We start from the raw sequence: 18,596 nt of genomic DNA, 5'->3' as shown, positions 1-18,596 counted from the left end.
ATTGGTTGATTCTATGCTATTTTTGGATAGTATTCATTCTTCTATGGAAAAAACCCTGTTTTATGGTGTACGCTGTGGACCTTTTAGCAGTTAATTATTTTGAGTGAATATTTTTATGACATCTCCAGCATAGGATCTTTCCTGGTGCCTGTTGGTTTTGGGTATTTTCTAAGAGCTACTAATCATTTTAATTCCAGATTGGTAGTCAGTCATGTACCTAAGCCACTTTTGGCCTCAAACTGTTAGTACATCAGACATTGACATTGTTCTCATCGAGATATCTTAAACTACCGGAAAGAAGGATACTGTTTCATTTACATTAAATTTATGCTACACATCAGCTGTAAGCTATGCATGATCATGGGGCACAAAACCTTTGTACTGCACTTTAAACTGACACAAGATTCTGGGGATTGGAATTTATTTTAGCATCAGTGCTTTTTGTCTTCAACTTGCTGTTATTGGTTTTATGAACAAATTTCCATTGTGTTCAATGAATCCATTATTTTGTGCAGATTGCTTATGCTGAAGGCCATTGGACAGCATGGCGACAGGACAACTATTCTCCAAAAATACGCAAGCTTTGTTTTACAACTATAAACAACTTCCTATTCAGCGCATGCTAGATTTTGACTTTCTCTGTGGTCTGTCTTTTTCCATACTGAAAATTGGCAATGGACAATGTTGCTGTTATAATTAGGTAACTTGTGGTTCATGTTGGATAATCTGGCGTGCTGGTTGATGTGTATCCAGGAAGGGAGACTCCATCAGTTGTTGGCATCATAAACCCTGGTTCTGATGGATTTCAGAAACTATTCTTCGGTCAGGAGGAGATTGCCATTCCTGTCCATGGAAGGTGATCACATTTCCTATAATTTGTTTGTCATAATTCTGTACTATAAACTGATGATCTAGGAATCAGAAAACCTTCTTAACAAACCCTCCTGCTCTTCTTTCATTTCTTTCTCCAGCATTGAAGCAGCATGCAGTGCACTCCCAACTGCTGATGTTTTTATCAACTTTGCATCCTTTAGAAGGTCAGTGGCAGGGTCATGCATAAGTTCAAAATGTTGTACAGGCATTTGGTAGGTCATTTCCATCACACTGTCAGTCTAAATTAGTGCTCTGCTGTATTTGTAGTGCAGCTGCTTCCTCCTTGGCTGCTCTTAAACAACCTACCATCAGAGTTGTAGCCATAATTGCTGAGGGTGTTCCAGAATCAGATACTAAGCAGTTGATTGCTTATGCCAGGGCTAACAATAAGGTGTGGTTAATTATTTTTCCTTTGTTGTAAATTCTATTTAAATTTCTTGTGAAGATAGTTCAATTTATCCTACTTCATAAGATTTTAGATGCGACAGAAAAATCATTTGGTGCATACTGAAAATAGCAGGTTCAAAGAAATATATCAGTCAATAAACACCTTTTTCATATCACATTTAGTCTGACTAGATGATCTCTATCACAGGTGGTTATCGGCCCTGCTACTGTTGGTGGCATTCAAGCAGGTGCATTTAAGATAGGTGACACTGCAGGAACAATTGACAATATAATTCACTGCAAGCTTTATCGACCTGGATCTGTTGGATTTGTGTCCAAATCTGTATGCACTTCCCAAAATTTCAATTGATGTTCATTTTTTGGCTTCTTTACTGGCTCTGCAGGCTTCTTTTTCTTTCCCCATTGTTTGTTTTCAAGTACTGAATTTGTGATATTATTGTTTATTCAGCCAATTTGATGGGTATAGATGAGTCCTATTTGCTAGTCTTAAGAGCTGCACTTATGATAGTAAACTACCTTTGCAATGAAATTCCCTCTTCCATATTTCATGCATGTAAGAACTGGAATCTTGGAAAATTAATGTTGGTCATATATGTTACTGTGAAATCATGCATTTTATGACAAAAGGGGTGGCACAGTGTATTGTTATACCATGTTTGCTTTTGTGGAGAATAACATAGACACAAGCGATGATCAATAAGAAGTAAACACATGTAAAAAATTGAAGTGTCCATATGGCAATTTATCTGTAGCTGCAGTGTATCTATTGCCATTGTTTTTTTTAATTGGACATTATTGCTTGGATGGACATATGTCTCTTCCAGTGTTGGTTCGAGTCATCTTTGGCAAATGGAAAAGTGAATAATATTTGGTATTATAAGTGCAGGGTGGGATGTCAAATGAAATGTACAACACGATTGCACGTGTCACAGATGGAATTTATGAAGGTATCCACAACTACCACATAGTGCTACCTGGGAGTCCATATGCAAGGATTCTTTTATTTTTGTTGACGTGTTCAACTTTGCAGGCATAGCAATTGGTGGAGATGTCTTCCCGGGCTCAACACTTTCTGATCATGTCTTGCGGTTCAATAATATGCCTCAGGTAATTCATAAATTCATTGTCTATGATTATTATACATTCTTTTTACATGCCATATCCGCTCAACATGCACTTGAATAAATCTGAATTTGAAGTTTGTCCCCAAGTTACAACAATATACTTCCCATGTTTAACCATATTTTATGTTGAATTCTGTCAGCTTGCCATAAACATGTGCATTCTGTATGTTTTATAGTCATATGCTCTTTTAGAGAGTTACTATTAAAGAAAATTTTGGTATAACAGAAGCAATCCTTAGAATGATACCTGTTGTAGAGACTTTATGATCTTTACCCTTCGTGTCTTCTTTTCAGACAATAATGACTTCAAGTATCTTAAAACCTGTTTTGCCTTGTTACTTGGTATTAGGTAAAAATGATGGTGGTTCTTGGTGAACTTGGTGGGCGAGATGAATATTCCTTGGTTGAGGCCCTAAAACAAGGAAAAATCGACAAGCCAGTTGTAGCCTGGGTCAGTGGAACCTGTGCAAGGCTCTTCAAATCAGAAGTGCAATTTGGCCATGCTGTAAGATATTTGATCAGTTTTTTTCACTCATTTGCTGAGAAACAATTTCTCTCCTTTAATCTCTATTAAAATTTTTTGAACTCAGGGGGCCAAAAGTGGGGGAGAGTTGGAATCTGCTCAAGCAAAGAATCAAGCATTAAGGGAAGCAGGTGCAGTGGTTCCAACTTCTTATGAAGCGTTTGAGGGTGCTATCAAGGAAACATTTGAGAAACTTGTACGTTATCAACGTCTCTCTCCATGTGTGATGTATTGTGGTTTCAATTGTTTGAAGCTTGTCTTCATCCAATTAACCATGTCCTTTAAATAGAAAGAAACTCCATTGGAGTCTCTTGTCCCACACCATATTGCTTTTATTTTAGGTTGAAGAAGGAAAGATAACTCCAATACCTGAAGTCAAGCCACCTCCTATTCCAGAGGATCTTAATACAGTTATCAAAAGTGGGAAAGTTCGTGCACCAACTCATATCATCTCCACAATATCTGATGACAGAGGTTTGACTCTTGGAGTACCTAGAATTTTCTTAATTTTGTAATGTTACATGGTCACAAAGACTTGGTTGGTTCCTTGTTATCACGTTATATGAACAGGTGAAGAACCATGCTATGCTGGTGTGCCGATGTCAACTATTGTGGAAAAAGGTTATGGTGTGGGTGATGTTATCTCGCTTCTTTGGTTTAAACGTAGTCTTCCCAGATACTGCACACAATTCATTGAGGTGAGGCTTCTGTATTTTGCCACCTGAAAACATGCATGCCTATCTCCTTTGTATCAGGGATTTGAGAATGGTTGACATGCACTCCAGCTCACCCAACTCTCTTCACTTGTCAGATTTGCATCATGCTATGTGCTGACCATGGTCCTTGTGTTTCTGGAGCTCACAATACGATAGTTACTGCACGGGCTGGAAAAGATCTAGTTTCAAGTCTTGTCTCAGGCATGACATAATCGGTTTGCTGCTTATTGTAGCTAAGCTTAATTTTGGTTGTGTTGAGCCTAGCTTAGGGTTCCTCCATCATGGTGAAGATGTAGCATAATGTTCTCATTTTTTTTCCAATGTCTAAAGGCTAGTGTAGGATGCATGTTCCATGTTCCGGGATGTTGCTAAATCCTTGTATATTTCAAACAGGTCTGCTTACTATTGGTCCACGTTTTGGTGGTGCTATTGATGATGCTGCTCGGTATTTTAAGGATGCATATGATAAGGTGAGTTTCAATAAAGTTTCTTGAAGTATCTACAAATTTTAGGCTGTTTTGTAACTATACCACAGATTAGATCAACTAAAGAAGTTTGTTTCCTGTTCCATATCAGGGCCTTACTCCTTATGAGTTTGTTGAAGGAATGAAAAAGAAAGGCATTCGAGTTCCTGGAATTGGTCACAGGTATAGCAAAGCTGCTTGATCATCATCTTGCATTTACTAACATGTGGATTGTGGGTCCTTACGGTCTTAACACATTTTAATGGGCTACTACATTTTTGGGGAAAAATTTTCTTCTTTGGTTCCACCAGCGACTCAATTGATTTCCACTTTCACTAAAACACATTCTGGTTTTTTTCTTCTACTCTGTTCCTATGTAGTTAATTGAATTTCCTGTGGTTAATGAACACTTTCAGTCTTGCACCATTTCTGTAAGCATCCCAGGCAACCAGAAAATTTTGCATCCCAGTAGTAAAATCCAATTCCTCACACAGCAACCTACGTTACCTGAATTCTTCTAATGAGTGGTCTTTCCTGTATTTTGTAACTTAGATAGTTCTCCAACAATGGGGGTTCCTGATGTGTATAAATATGGGTGTATCTTTTTTCTTCTCATAGTTCTCCAACAATGGGGGTTCCTATAAATGGATGGACGTGTATAAATATTGGTGACCTAAGTTTTCTATCTTTTTTCTTCCCATCCATCATTCCCAACAAAATAATAGTTCAAAGTCTTGTAGCAATAACTCATAGCTAAAGTCAAGCCTGACCCGGAGTCAGTTCTGAGACTAAAGTCTTGTCTGCTAGATACTGATTCAGAATGAGAGCGTGTGGGGCCTTGGTCGAGGCTCCCCGAATCCACTAAATTGATTTTTCCAAGGACTCAACTGACTTTTCTAAAGACTTCCCAAATCAATTAAATTGGCTTTTCTAAAGACTCAATTAACCTGAAAATACTGTTAGCTAGTCAATCAAGCCTTGCTGTGTATACCTGAGTCTGCTAAATCCGTCTTTGTGGGGGAGGTCATCCATTCAAAGAGTCAGATGTTAATGAAGCCTTTGTCACTCCTAAAAGTCTTACATGAACTGCACTTAGCTAACATTTGGCCATGGTCATCAAAACCTAATAAAATGATGAGCTACTTGTCTTGAAAGCAGAGATCAAGCTATGTTGTATAGTCATGCAGCCACAAGTCCATACAGATATATGAGAATCTAGAGCATAATACATTGGCACATTTTATCCATTCCCTTGACATTGATCAGAGTTGAGTATCTCTGCTGTTGCAGCCTACTGTTTCTACTGCTTCTAATGTTTCACTTTTGTTTGGTTAGGTCCCACTTTACTTGGTAATATACAAATCTATGTTTTATGGTTTATTTTGAGATGTTGGACCGCCCTCTGAAACCATTGTTTCTTGATGAAAGAATCAAGAGAGGAGACAACAGAGATAAGAGAGTGGAGCTGCTGCAAAAGTATGCACACACACATTTTCCTTCCGTAAAATATATGGAGTATGCAGTGCAAGTAGAGAAATACACCCTGTCAAAGGCAAACAATCTGGTCCTTAACGTTGATGGAGCTATTGGGTCACTTTTCCTGGATCTCCTTGCTGGTAGTGGAATGTTCTCCAAGCAAGAAATTGATGAGATTGTTGAGATCGGTTATCTGAATGGTCTGTTTGTGCTGGCACGCTCCATTGGCTTGATTGGGTGAGTTTTTCTGAACTTCCTCGTGGAGAATTAGGTTAGATGTTCTCCATATGAGCACACACATCTTAATGTTTGCGTCTTAGTTTTCGGGGTTGCTAGGGAAGGGCCATTGCTCAATTACTGATGCATCTTTTGGCCCCTTTAGCTTATGATAGTTTTTCCATTTATCACTTGGAATCATGGAATGCTCTAATTCTTCTCAAGTCACACACACACACGCACAAGCAAGCATGCACACGCACATCATATAATCACACAGGCATGCATTCACATATGCACCATCTGTTTTCTGCTTACTAGTTTTTCATTGTTTGCATTTCATCTTGATGCAACCATTTGAAATCATTAGTATTCATGACTTCTATTTAACATGGATTCACCATTTTCAATTTTCAACCACCACAAAAGACTCCCCGGATTAAAGAAAGCAATTCAAACCAATCCAACTCTCACAATCAGTCGCATGTATGATTTTCTCCATAATCTGTCTTCTATTCTAATTAATGCTTTGGAAACATCAGGCACAATTTCGACCAGAAGAGATTGAAACAGCCACTGTACCGACACCCTTGGGAAGACGTTCTTTACACAAAGTAACAACGGAGTTTTTGCTGGCTTTATGCTATTGCTAAAGTTGGTTTACTTTTCCCACCGTTTTTTTCTTGTATTTGGATTTCTGTTTTTCCTGTTGCATGTGAAATTTATTTTGTTGTGGTCTTCTGTCGCAAAGAACAGTTTTTTTTAACCGCTAATATATTAGGCTGTTGCTGCTGCTGGAAATTGAGATAAAGTATTCAAGTTAAATTCAGCTATCTACTATTATTGGAGTTTCTTATTGTTATAAGTCATGCAATGTTGTAGCAAGGTTGGAAATGATTTCCAGTGGCACGAGTTTAAGGTTCATCTTTTGAGAGAGAGAGAGAGAGAGAGAGAGAGAGAGAGAGAGAGAGAGAGAGATTCTTTATATGCAGAATACAGAAAATTTTGCATAAGAGATTTTATAGGAAACTTAGACTATCCTTAATGTTGTCATGATTAGGGCTGGTAAACGGGTTGAGCTTGAAGTGTTCAAGCTTGGCTCACTCTTGTGGCAAGTCAAGCCATGTTCGAGCTCATAATATGAGCCTGAGTTAAACAAGCTGGCTTGTTAACAAAAAAAAAATACATTATTTTAGAGCTGGAAGAAATAGGATTATAAAAAATGCATTTTCAGTGCCTGAAGTAATAAGATTCTACCACTAAACCTATTTTTTGCAAACCAAATAATTCAATTATGTGTTCTACACGTACTATATGACGGAAAAAATAACCTAAAATATATTTTTTACTACTGAAATGAGTTCCTACGGGTTGTGAGGCAAGTATCCATTGTCCATGTTCCACTTCCTGAGGTTATTTTATGAGATTGAACAAGCTCTTTATGAGCTAACTCTTGTTTCCCAACCCGTCGTGATTTATAAATGCCTGGAATAAAAATGTGCTTTTTCCTTTTATTATACGGCAAACCTGCCATGCCGGAAAGTGCTATTGATCTATGGTCAGTTAAATGCCAGTGTACCTGTTCCATGTTTGGCTCCTGGAAACCTTGAACGCCAACATACCTCTGACTGGTACCTCAATAGCTTGAGCTGCGGGCAATATTCTTTGATTGCTGCAGAAAGTCTGATGTATTTGTTCTATTGCTTGGCATCCCCCACAAATTGCTGATAATAGCATTGTGTTAGGGGGCTTTTAATACTTCCCTTGCTCAGGCCTTGTTTCTCCAAAGAATGATCGTGCTTGCATATGAACAACAAAGGGAAAAGTGCCTCTCTCCCTCTCTATCTCAAATACCAAGTGCTTAAGCTACATTTTCAAATACCAAGTCCACATTCAAAATTCATAACTCAGGCTAATCTAAATGTTTTACAAAGTCACTGTTGTACTAAGACCAAACAAAACCCATGTTCAAATGGCAAGAGAACTCAGACAAAAGTCTTAAACTGACTAAAATGGAGGCTAAGATAAAATCCATGCTCGAGAATATTTTGGCTCCTACTGATGAATTTCTGCCTTCTTTTGCCACAACCTGTCCATAGCACTGTCTGCATCCCCCTGCAAAACAAGACTCAGCGTAAGAACCAAATGAAATTTTCAATCGCATTTCTTCAATTTTGTAACACAATTTATCAGGACAAGATTGTAATAAATTTCTTTTGCTGGCACATTGAGCCCTTTTCTCCCAGAATAACTCAAAACCCAACTTTTCACGGGACAACAGCAAACGCTCAAAATTCAAACAAGCAACTAATGCCCTTTTCAAACCACCATTCCATAATAATATTAGTTGATGCTGTTTGAATATACAAAAGAAATGCTCACAGTGATACACATCCCAAAGGAATTGTTCAACTCTTAGCCCATCAACTGATGCAGTTCATAAATAACTCCTTAACCTAAAACAACGTCAATTGATCTTCCATGTAAAATATCACTAGTTAAAAATGCAACCTTGGAACAACATAGTGGCCTGTGTGCTTGCAGCAGAAAGAAGTACTATTTTTCGCCTGATCCTACCCACAGCCAGTTTAGACAATGGATGCAATCAAGAACTTTCCAATCAATGACTCGGTCAAATCTTTTTCCCAAATTTATATTCAGTTAAAGCATACTGTTAGTTGCAGTTATTACATTAAGAACTAAGCTTTGACAATAAATTGAAAATAATCATGTCTCAGCTGATTTGTTATCAATTCGCACATCTACGTAATGTGTTCTTTTGAATGATGTATTATTTTTTTTTTCACTGTTTCTTTTCCTTTATTCTGTTTCTAGCTGGAAGTTATTAAGTTTCTAGTTATGAGGACCATACACAAAAGTCAGCCCTCTGCCAAATAAAACTAAGTTGATTTAGTTCCTGATGTCGATCGTATTTATTAAAACATCAGACAGATCATTGATGGACGTATAGTCAAAATATGCATCAAATCTGATGAACCAATTTTAACCAACTTCACAGACTAGGCAGTAAAAATCTTTCAACTGAAAACCAGAAAAAAAATGTAATATTGATTTTATGTTCCCAATATATTTTGATTTATCTTCGAGTAATTTCAGCTTTTTTTTTAATGAAAACTATTTCAATTTGTGTCCAAGAAGATCTATCTCAGTAGTGCCAAAAGGAGCACAAACTGATTCCAACTTTCTGATCATATACCAGTCTGCCCCTCAAAATAAAGGAGAAAAGCAAAAAGTAAAAAGGATGGATGGATTTCTTCAGTGTAAGCACACAAATATGAGCTAAAGATGCAGGTCTGTAGTAATACCTGTGCACGAACAAAACCACATAGTGCAAATGTGGTGAATTGACCGGTGTATATCCCATTCTCATCCAGATGTCCAATGTTTATCTGAACAGAGGCATGATCCTTTGAAGTAATTAGCCGATTTGTTGCAGAACTGCACAACAAGATACATGAGTAAAAAAATGGCAGAGAAATCCACAAAAAGCTACAACCGTCTTTATGTAAGTACCGAAACCCTTAGGAATTTAGGAGTCAGATTGACATAAAAACCATCCCTTGGAAAAAGATATACAAAATAACCAAATAATAGAAAAGGGTTCACAAGTATTTCTGCATTTTCAGATCAATTTTGTTACCATTTTCTTGGGATGTAAAGATCCATGTATTGACCCTCCTCGTTCTGCATCTTGTCAAAGATTTGAGAATGCTACAGCAGTTAAATCAACCTGCAATGTGATACACATATAAAAGTTAGATATTCCTGACGCCATGCCCCTAAATTTCAGAAGCATTCATTTATGCGAATCAGCTTTCTGGCCCATTGCAGAAACTACATGAACAGAGCTGCAACAGGACTTTTGGTTTTAATGAGCTGAAATGTTTTATCAATTTAGCTAACTAAATGATAGCTTTGATCCTTTTTCTTGCATAATTCAGATGTTGTACTGCCTGGTTTTGTTTCTGCAAATTGGTAAACATGTTATCTGAACTCAAATTTTTTTTATTGGTTAATGCAACATACCCTTAAATTGCTAAACCATGACACAAGTTGCGCGAAAACTTCTGTCATGAATTCACTTGATACGCCCCTTAGGAGACAGTTGATACAACTATTGAATTCCAGCCCACTTCCCAGGATAATTCCACAGTTGCATTACTTTCGTGTTGTGGTTTGTCACAGCATGCCCCAGGAGCAATTACCAAGTTAATAAACTGATTAGCGGTGGCGAAAGAACCATACTTATGAGAAAAAATTTGGTACGAGACTAGAATCTACAAGCCTAACAAATTGATCAACATGCCCATAGCCCAATATCCCCCAATATAACTTGCAGAACTTCAAATACTAATGTGCATTTGGATGAAATCTCTATTCAAATAAACAGGATAATCTGGGGCATCGCATTGTGGTCCTTCACATAAGTAGGTGCATCAAAGGGTAGAATATATAAGTTGGGAGATTTTATAGTGGAAACAAGAGTGAAGGCTTATACGTTACGAGAAATCGCCACTCTTTTATTATCTCCTTCCTTTTGAATGTCACTTTAAAACAACACCAACATAAAATCAAAATAAAGGATTGGTTGTAACGACGATATTAACAAGAAAGAAAACGCAGTCGGATGGGTTAATCTGGTTATTCCATCTACTTTGGCTTATATTGTAGCAAAACAATTACAAGATAAATAGTAGGATAAAAGAAAGAAAATAACATTGCATATTCGTCCCAAAGAGAGAGAGAGAGAGAGAGAGTCTCAGCAACCGGAAAATTTACAGATAGGGAAATGGGTATGGATCTGGGGCAGCATGCAATTTGAAATGAAATTAGTCATTCATTGTATGTTCGATACTTTCACCGAATAAGCTTATAGGTACAATAGTTAAAACTGGATGAATCATACTAGAATGGGATGTATAAAGGAAATCAGTAAAATCACTTACTCTTCCTGATCTTCTAACAGGACCATCAAGCCGCAATAATATGTACACATCTTCCCTTGGATTAACACCTTCCCTAAAGGTCAAGGACAGTTTCAGAAACCATAAGAGACTACTTTATTGCCATCAACAAGTACAAAGCCAACAGATACATGTACGTAATACCCTATAATTAAACTTTTGTTTGCTTAAGATACACTTTTCAGGTTTCAGTGATGAGACATACATATGTATGTGTGTTTGTGTGTGGACACAAATACATGCATTCAACAATTATGCAAATAAGAGGTGAACTATTTTAACAACCTTTCCCATTCAGTGGGTGAAACAACCTGCGCCCTGAACCGGATCTCTGCTTTCAGACGTAACTTTGCAGTTATAGACTGAGTTCGTTTTTCAAAATCTTCCTAGCATCATACACAAACTGTCAGTTAAAGAGGTACCAAAAAACTGAAGGGACTCTGAACTTGAAATAAAGATGCAACGGATTCTTCTATGAAAATATTAATAAAAAATGACAATTATTTGCAATTAAAGCTCATGAATCTTAGACTAGCGAAAATGTATAGTCTAAAAAACTAAACTGATAAAGTGGATTGTAGTCCAAGAAAGACGAATTCCAAGTATATGAAAGATCACAACATGAATAATTGATTGTTGTGAGACCAACACGGAAAACAGACAACTAAATCAAGTAACTGCAGAAGTGGAAAGTGGAAAGGTTTGTCAGATTAATCAGTGAGTTTAGAGTTAAATATTTAGAATGACTAGCATACCCTAGATAACCGTTGTTTCCAACGGGAAACTGAAGCAGGAATTGGTTTTCCCGCCGATTTTGAGCTGGAATTCTGCGGTATAAAATGGATTGGAACGCTCTATCCTCCAACAATTAGGAGGAAATCAAAACCCCGAGGAGAAACCCCATTTTCCTTACAAACAACAAACTCAGAGAGAGAGAGAGAGAGAGAGAGAGAGAGAGAGAGAGAGAGAGAGAGAGAGATCACCGGGCAGCCTCTCCGCGTCGACGTGGGGATGTCGTAGCACAGATGACAAAACCCTCAGAAAGCCCCCCTCTTTTATTTAGGGTTTTGTTAGTTCCAACTTCCAATTGAACCGATGCCCGTGACTTGGATCTGGACCCGAGTCGACATCCATATCCTAGGATCTGAATTTGGGCTCCGGGACCCGATTTCTGAACCCCAGAGGCCAGAGCTGAGTGCTAAATATCAGCCATACTTTGAATGTAACGATGTAAAAATGATATAAAACCCATATATTGTACACTGCACATTATACGCAGTATACCCTTAAAAAATGGTATGCAGCGACCTGCTTTACCGGTGTGGCAGCGGGCCTGGGAAAAGGTACCGACTCCATAAGGGCATGGGTATTGGTGACCCCTTACCTCTTAGGCAGTCAAACTTATTTAAGTGGAGAAGGTTATTTATCATAAAAAAAAATAGGAAGCATCAATTTTAGTGTTCAAAATATGGTCAAGAATAGGGGAGCTGCAGTACATTAGGTGCCTGTCGGGACTCAGGGACAGATGGACAAGATCTAATTGAGTTCATCTTCAAGACACCCAATCTTTGAAGGTACAATCACATGACACAAAATTTGTGCAATGAGCTCCTAAGATGGAGGGTGATGAGGTGCTTAATGCAAAAATATTTACGATTCTCCTGATCTTTTCTCTAGATAAAAGTCTATCTTTTCTCACAGATATAACAATTTGAGGGTGTTATATATTTTATATTAATAAAATAGAATCGTTGTGAAAAATGTGCCGAATATGGCGAACTGTTAAGGAAAAAAGATGGATTGCACAAATATTTATGCATTAAGCACCTGAACACCATCCGTCTTGGGGACGGCGATCAGGTGCTTAATGAACAAATTTTGTGGCATGTGATTGCACCCGATCCGGACTCACTGTTAAGCTAGCCCGGTCTGAGCTTACCGCCCCACCCCCCCTCCCACCAAACCAAGATGAGCCTTATCGAAACGCCAAAAAGAGGAAAAAAGACTCACCAAATTCTGTTGGAAGGAAGAGAAGCTAAAGCGGCAGTGAAGCGAAGATCTGTCCTCTCCAAAGAATCGGATGGCGATTACTTCTCCTCTTCCTCTCAGACCGCCAACCCTTTTCTCTTCTCAGAGACAATGCCTCATCTCCGGTCGCCGAACTCTCCGTCTACGCGCCTCTTCTTCTTCGTCCGATGCCAACACTCAGACGGCGGAGACGTGCGTGAACTTGGGCCTCTCTCTCTTCTCCAAAGGACGAGTAAGCAATCCTCTATAAATCCGTTCCTTCCATCTTGGTTGGGTTCCTTCTGATTGTGGTCGCTCAGGTAAAAGAGGCCCTCAACCAATTCGAGACTGCTCTCTCGTTGGATCCCAACTCGGTAGAGGCCCAAGCTGCTATCTACAACAAGGCATGCTGCCATGCCTACAGGTAGAGATCGTCTGCGTCCCTTTTTTTCGCCTTCTGTTCTTCGAAACTTTTTGTGAGAATTAACAATTGGGTTTCTTGGAATCGAGATGTCTAGATGTTTTCCTGGTGATTATGTTGTGAGTTGATTCACACAGTGTCCAATTCTTGCCAGAAGGAGGCACTGCTTGATTGTATTTGGTTTCGCGGTTATTTATTTGTGACGGACGAATTTTCTCCATTGAAATTTTTGTGTCTAGTGTGGTTGTAACGTGAATTTAGCTAGACTCTACGTTCTATGCATATTAGTTTTATATCGCAAAGGGGAATTGCGAGGCCTGTTGATGCAATTCACGTTGCCAATTTTTAGGATTGGTGATCTTATCTCGTATTGCTTGAAGGGGGAGATGTAGAGACCCCTCCCACATCTTTGTTATCCTACTAGTATGCTTTGTTGTTGGAGGAGTGTCATTGTTGGCCATTTTAACAATTTGGAAATGGGTGGGTTTTTTAACATGTTTTGATTATCAAATGAAGTGTCTTCTTGTCGTCTACAATGCCATCAATTTCTTGGGGCAATTAAAAAGTTTAGAGTTGTATTACTAACATCAACCCTTTAAATTTGGTGTTGTTATTATCCTTATTTCCTGGAGGCTTGACGACGAAGATGGTGATAATGACGATGTAGATGTCCTTGAATTACAAATTTAGGGGGTAGTTGCTGATTGAGTTTCTTGGCGTCCTGTAATCAGGGTTTACATACGTACACTGCAGATTTGATTCTATCTTTTGTTGCGTCTGTATGATCGCTTGTTGCTTTCACTGATTAGTGTTTTCCTCGTGGGATGTACTCTGATACCATGGAGGAGAACATCCGCTCAACTCAGTACTTGTCCATCTATTGTACTTTATGTTGATAACTGGGTAGTCCTCAAAGATGAAACTGGTTCTCTTTTGTGATTTTTGTGTTGATGGTGCAATTTGGTTGGACTAACTTAATGATTTCTTGGTAGAGGTGAAGGAAAGAAAGCTGCTGATTGTTTGAGGACTGCTTTGCGTGATTACAATCTTAAGTTCGGCACCATTCTCAATGATCCAGATTTGGCATCATTCAGAGCTATGCCAGAATTTAAAGAGCTACAGGAAGAGGTCTACCCCACTTTACATTTTTTAATTGGAATGTTCTTTCTCTGATGCACCACGTGAATGTGTCCTGGTTAACCTATGTCTTATGGGCTTTCCATAGAGTGGGTCATATGATTTGTCAACTGATAGTACATGTCAGCTTAGCTGTTCCAAGGTTTATATTTCACTAATTACTATCTGGGTTTCTTCCCTTTATATGTCTGGTTTCTGATAAAACTTAAGAGTAGCATATTTGATTCTGTTTTTATGTTCCTATTAACAGGCAAGATTAGGTGGTGAAGATGTTGGATACAGCTTTAGAAGAGATCTCAAGCTCATTAGTGAAGTTCAAGCACCGTTTCGAGGTGTCAGAAGGTTCTTTTATGTTGCATTCACTGCTGCTGCTGGAATCTCAACCTTTTTCACCATACCAAGGCTAATACGTTCATTACAAGGTGGTGATGGTGCTCCTGATATCTGGGAGACAGCTGAAAATGTAGCTATCAACATTGGAGGTGATTGAGAAAGGATGCTTTTTATAGATTCAGTACTTCTTTTCTTATTGAGATTGGGAGATTTATTTGATTTCTTTTGTATGTTATTCTTTTTCCTTCCACTCAAGCAAAAGGAGACTTTAGTAAAAGGACAAAAATGGTAATGATGGTCTAGTGAAAAATTAAAAATAGAAAAACGATAACAAATGATCAGACAATATATGAAAATTTGTTTCTAGCCTGTTTCTCCATATGGATAATGAACCAGCCTAATCTACTAAGCCCTTTTACAGGAAAGACCGTTTTCTAATACAAACTCCTAGTTAGATAGAAATGCATTGTGAGTATTCATATCCTCAGTTTGCTTTTAAACGTTCTTTTGTTCCTCACAAACCATACATCCCGCCAATATACAGCAACCAACTTGTATACTATTGTCCCACCAAGTAACTGAGATTTTGAATATGCACTTTGCAGGCATTATTGTGCTTGTGGCGTTGTTTATATGGGATAACAAGAAAGAGGAGGAACAGCTTGCACAGATATCACGGGATGAAACCCTGTCAAGATTGCCCTTGCGTCTGTCGACCAATAGGGTTGTCGAACTTATTCAGCTGCGTGACACAGCTAGACCAGTGAGTTTTGTCATTTATGTTTTTTTTAGTTCGTAGGTTTTCCTTGACAACATCTGCATTCCATATTTCATCCCTGCATTCTAATTTTTTGAAGGTAATTCTGGCTGGGAACAAAGAGACCATTGCCAGAGCTCTTGAAAAGGCAGAAAGGTTTAGGACTGAACTTCTTGGGCGTGGTGTTCTTCTGATTCCCGTTATCTGGGGTAGTGAGAAAAAAGAACCTGTTGGGAAGAAGGGTTTTGGTGTTCCAGGGAATGCCTCTGTATCTCTTCCATCTGTTGGGGTAAGGTGGTTAGATTCTTATTGGTTCCTGGGCTCTTCTGGCATTTAAACTTACCCAAAATGAGAATCCCTCTTTTGCTTACTCAAAGTGAGATTTACTCTTTCACCATTATGTGTGTATTCAGTTGTTACATAGAGCTATCCAACATCTTATATACCATTTTTCCATGCTTCTTTGTGTTTTCTGATTTTATGACAGATTAATATCATCTTTGCTTTTCTTGGGTTGGTTGCCCTGTTCTTGCAACCGTAATTTGAATTTTGAAAACCAGGTGACTCAACTCTCCCAGGTCAACCCAGTGACTTGGTGAACTTTACATTAAATGCTCCTAAATTTAAGCATCTTGATAATCTTGCTATTTCACTTCTAGGGTATGCTAGTCATTCTAAATATTTAGCTCTAAACTCACTGATTAATCTGACAAACCTTTCCACTTTCCACTTCTGCAGTTACTTGATTTAGTTGTCTGTTTTCCGTGTTGGTCTCACAACAATCAATTATTCATGTTGTGATCTTTCATATACTTGGAATTCGTCTTTCTTGGACTATAATCCACTTTATCAGTTTAGTTTTTTAGACTATACATTTTCGCTAGTCTAAGATTCATGAGCTTTAATTGCAAATAATTGTCATTTTTTATTAATATTTTCATAGAAGAATCCGTTGCATCTTTATTTCAAGTTCAGAGTCCCTTCAATTTTTTGGTACCTCTTTAACTGACAGTTTGTGTATGATGCTAGGAAGATTTTGAAAAACGAACTCAGTCTATAACTGCAAAGTCACGTCTGAAAGCAGAGATCCGGTTCAGGGCGCAGGTTGTTTCACCCACTGAATGGGAAAGGTTGTTAAAATAGTTCACCTCTTATTTGCATAATTGTTGAATGCATGTATTTGTGTCCACACACAAACACACATACATATGTATGTCTCATCACTGAAACCTGAAAAGTGTATCTTAAGCAAACAAAAGTTTAATTATAGGGTATTACGTACATGTATCTGTTGGCTTTGTACTTGTTGATGGCAATAAAGTAGTCTCTTATGGTTTCTGAAACTGTCCTTGACCTTTAGGTGGATAATTGATCAACAAAAGGCTGAAGGTGTTAATCCAAGGGAAGATGTGTACATATTATTGCGGCTTGATGGTCGTGTTAGAAGATCAGGAAGAGTAAGTGATTTTACTGATTTCCTTTATACATCCCATTCTAGTATGATTCATTCAGTTTTAACTATAGTACCTATAAGCTTATTCGGTGAAAGTATCAAACATAGAATGAATGACTAATTTCATTTCAAATTGCATGAGGGTGTGCCCCTTGTATTTTAAAATGCAAAACCAGATAGGAAAACTTGAAATGATTCTTATACTTTTTGCATCAAAATGATCATCAATTGCAAAGTTGGAGTGTAGCCAAGCCAGTTAGGAGAATATCTTGAATGTAACATGTTCCTTGGGCATTATATTTGATTTATAGCATTTTTATGAGAAGATAGGTATATGTATTTTCCATGTCATATTTGCTTAACTATCTTGCACGAATGATCTTGCAAATTGCAATTATCATCTATGGTTAAAATGGTCCTATGCTTTGATATTATGCTTGGTTTGGAGCCAGAGAACATCCAAGAGAGAGTGAGTGTGTCTTTGTTGAAAATACATTGTGAATATTTCTGTTGAATAACTTTTGGAATTAGAGATAACTAATTGGGTACTAAGAGGAGACTCCTTGGAATTAGTTTTTATTTTATAAAAAAAAATCTGTGAAATAGGGCTATTCTTCCTTTCAATATGTTTATCATCTATTGGCCTGTTCATATGCTTCCAGCATGCTGCTTTGTCTTTTGTCATATCTATAACTAATTGTAGTCTGTATAAAGTGGCATGTGATTCATTGCTCTCCAGCTCCTCCATTTCACCTTCAGTTAGTGAATTTTTTGTGCTTCTATAGGGCATGCCCGACTGGCAACAGATTGTCAAGGAATTGCCTCCCATGGAGGCATTGCTGAGCAAGCTAGAAAGATAACGTGGGTTGCTAAAACAGAATGGAGTATCAATTCTTTCAAGTACTATGTATGGGTTGAATCTTATGGTAATAAACATTCTCTGCGCTCATTTGTTGATAATTTCTTCTTTGTCAATTTGATTTTTTTTCAATTTTATATTTTTATTTTCCTTAAGGTTTGTTCCATAATTTGATAAGGTTAAGCCTGTGTTTCCTTTGTAAATTGTCTTTTTATCATTCTTGTATTCATTTTGCAACAGATAGTACTATGGAATTGATTTTTACATTTATGTATCGCTTCTAACTTTTTGTTACATGAAAAGAATTTTCCTTTTATTTTTGTCAGACCTCTATCTGTCACTCTCTCATACACGTGCATGCACACATAGTCGCTCACACACACACACATATCGTGTATATATGATTATATTCATGCTTGCGTACAATGTTTGAGCCCAGCACTTGAAGTATGCAGCATTGCACATTAAGAAGGAGACGCATTGTAATTATTGGTAATGATGTCCCATATCGGGGCATATGCTTGTGCGTAATTTGCGCAGGCAGCTTGTTGTATCAGAACCAGCAAAAAATGGGAGTTCTTATCTGTGGTTTTCCCAGATAATTAGTTTTGACAGCAAAAAAACACCTTGAACCTCAAACTTCATTTGACTCCTGTTTGCAGCCTATCTGGACATTTGTATCTAGGCTCATGTGACCACAGGCATGGGCCAACATTCTTATGCACATACACTTGGCTGTTTTACAGCATTACTTTTTTTTTTCTTGCATTCTCGAAGGAAGAGAAACCAGGTCTTATCTGAATACCAGATCCCAATTATGTTGTAATGCCAATTGCTTCAGACT

At 37.9% G+C, this 18,596-nt stretch overlaps 3 protein-coding genes across 6 annotated transcripts in view; 2 read left to right on the top strand and 1 right to left on the bottom strand.

Annotated features, from left to right (window-relative positions):
• The window catches only part of LOC149844300 (ATP-citrate synthase beta chain protein 1), an 8,219-nt gene extending 1,586 nt beyond the window's left edge, over positions 1 to 6,633 (top strand). The window contains exons 2-17 of one of the 2 annotated variants that reach the window (XM_090000478.1): positions 516 to 644; positions 754 to 856; positions 972 to 1,037; positions 1,141 to 1,264; positions 1,469 to 1,603; positions 2,168 to 2,228; positions 2,312 to 2,388; positions 2,755 to 2,910; positions 2,996 to 3,124; positions 3,270 to 3,402; positions 3,499 to 3,626; positions 3,740 to 3,845; positions 4,038 to 4,114; positions 4,221 to 4,291; positions 5,537 to 5,821; positions 6,343 to 6,633. In XM_090000478.1, the coding sequence (XP_089856604.1) occupies positions 545 to 644; positions 754 to 856; positions 972 to 1,037; positions 1,141 to 1,264; positions 1,469 to 1,603; positions 2,168 to 2,228; positions 2,312 to 2,388; positions 2,755 to 2,910; positions 2,996 to 3,124; positions 3,270 to 3,402; positions 3,499 to 3,626; positions 3,740 to 3,845; positions 4,038 to 4,114; positions 4,221 to 4,291; positions 5,537 to 5,821; positions 6,343 to 6,418 (1,827 nt within the window). In that variant the 5' untranslated portion in view covers positions 516 to 544 and the 3' untranslated portion in view covers positions 6,419 to 6,633. Of the gene's footprint in view, positions 1 to 515; positions 645 to 753; positions 857 to 971; positions 1,038 to 1,140; positions 1,265 to 1,468; positions 1,604 to 2,167; positions 2,229 to 2,311; positions 2,389 to 2,754; positions 2,911 to 2,995; positions 3,125 to 3,269; positions 3,403 to 3,498; positions 3,627 to 3,739; positions 3,846 to 4,037; positions 4,115 to 4,220; positions 4,292 to 5,443; positions 5,459 to 5,536; positions 5,822 to 6,342 lie in introns of those variants that run through there. The other variant, XM_090000479.1, reaches the window with a different exon arrangement.
• Positions 6,634 to 7,671: 1,038 nt separating this feature from the next.
• Positions 7,672 to 11,831, bottom strand: LOC149844299 (small ribosomal subunit protein eS21y-like). Of its 3 annotated transcripts, none has more exons than XM_090000475.1 (5): positions 11,071 to 11,172; positions 10,768 to 10,840; positions 9,462 to 9,551; positions 9,127 to 9,259; positions 7,672 to 7,915 (listed from the first exon to the last, which is right to left on the bottom strand). In XM_090000475.1, the coding sequence occupies exons 3-5, from the start codon at positions 9,509 to 9,511 to the stop codon at positions 7,856 to 7,858; spliced, it is 243 nt and encodes an 80-aa protein (XP_089856601.1). In that variant the 5' UTR covers positions 9,512 to 9,551; positions 10,768 to 10,840; positions 11,071 to 11,172; the 3' UTR covers positions 7,672 to 7,855. The 3 variants fall into 3 exon arrangements, with proteins under 3 accessions (XP_089856601.1, XP_089856602.1, XP_089856600.1); XM_090000476.1 differs by having other exon boundaries at positions 11,097 to 11,112; XM_090000474.1 differs by lacking the exons at positions 10,768 to 10,840; positions 11,071 to 11,172 and adding an exon at positions 11,769 to 11,831.
• A 939-nt stretch (positions 11,832 to 12,770) lies between these two features.
• On the top strand, positions 12,771 to 18,375 carry LPA1 (tetratricopeptide repeat (TPR)-containing protein). The gene is made up of 9 exons (XM_090002132.1): positions 12,771 to 13,045; positions 13,113 to 13,216; positions 14,206 to 14,341; positions 14,601 to 14,832; positions 15,289 to 15,446; positions 15,541 to 15,729; positions 16,470 to 16,570; positions 16,801 to 16,897; positions 17,679 to 18,375. The coding sequence occupies exons 1-9, from the start codon at positions 12,866 to 12,868 to the stop codon at positions 17,751 to 17,753; spliced, it is 1,272 nt and encodes a 423-aa protein (XP_089858258.1). The 5' UTR covers positions 12,771 to 12,865; the 3' UTR covers positions 17,754 to 18,375.
• Positions 18,376 to 18,596: the final 221 nt, after the last annotated feature.

The sequence above is a fragment of the Nuphar pumila genome, chromosome 3 (genome assembly GCF_984573655.1).
Source record: "Nuphar pumila chromosome 3, dmNupPumi1.hap1.1, whole genome shotgun sequence".
NCBI classification, from domain to species: domain Eukaryota; kingdom Viridiplantae; phylum Streptophyta; class Magnoliopsida; order Nymphaeales; family Nymphaeaceae; genus Nuphar; species Nuphar pumila.
The sequence above is the reverse complement of the archived record's forward strand: the minus strand, read 5'-3'. Positions and strand labels throughout refer to the sequence as shown.

Coding starts and splice junctions, on each gene's coding strand:
- LOC149844299 (XM_090000474.1), bottom strand. CDS start 9,511: ATGCAGAACGAGGAGGGTCAATACATGGATCTTTACATCCCAAGAAAA. Junction 9,260..9,461: donor CTTTACATCCCAAGAAAATG/GTAACAAAATTG, acceptor CTTGTTGTGCAG/TTCTGCAACAAATCGGCTAA. Junction 7,916..9,126: donor GTGGTTTTGTTCGTGCACAG/GTATTACTACAG, acceptor CTTGTTTTGCAG/GGGGATGCAGACAGTGCTAT.
- LPA1 (XM_090002132.1), top strand. CDS start 12,866: ATGGCGATTACTTCTCCTCTTCCTCTCAGACCGCCAACCCTTTTCTCT. Junction 13,046..13,112: donor CTCTCTTCTCCAAAGGACGA/GTAAGCAATCCT, acceptor GTGGTCGCTCAG/GTAAAAGAGGCCCTCAACCA. Junction 16,571..16,800: donor TCACCCACTGAATGGGAAAG/GTTGTTAAAATA, acceptor CTTGACCTTTAG/GTGGATAATTGATCAACAAA.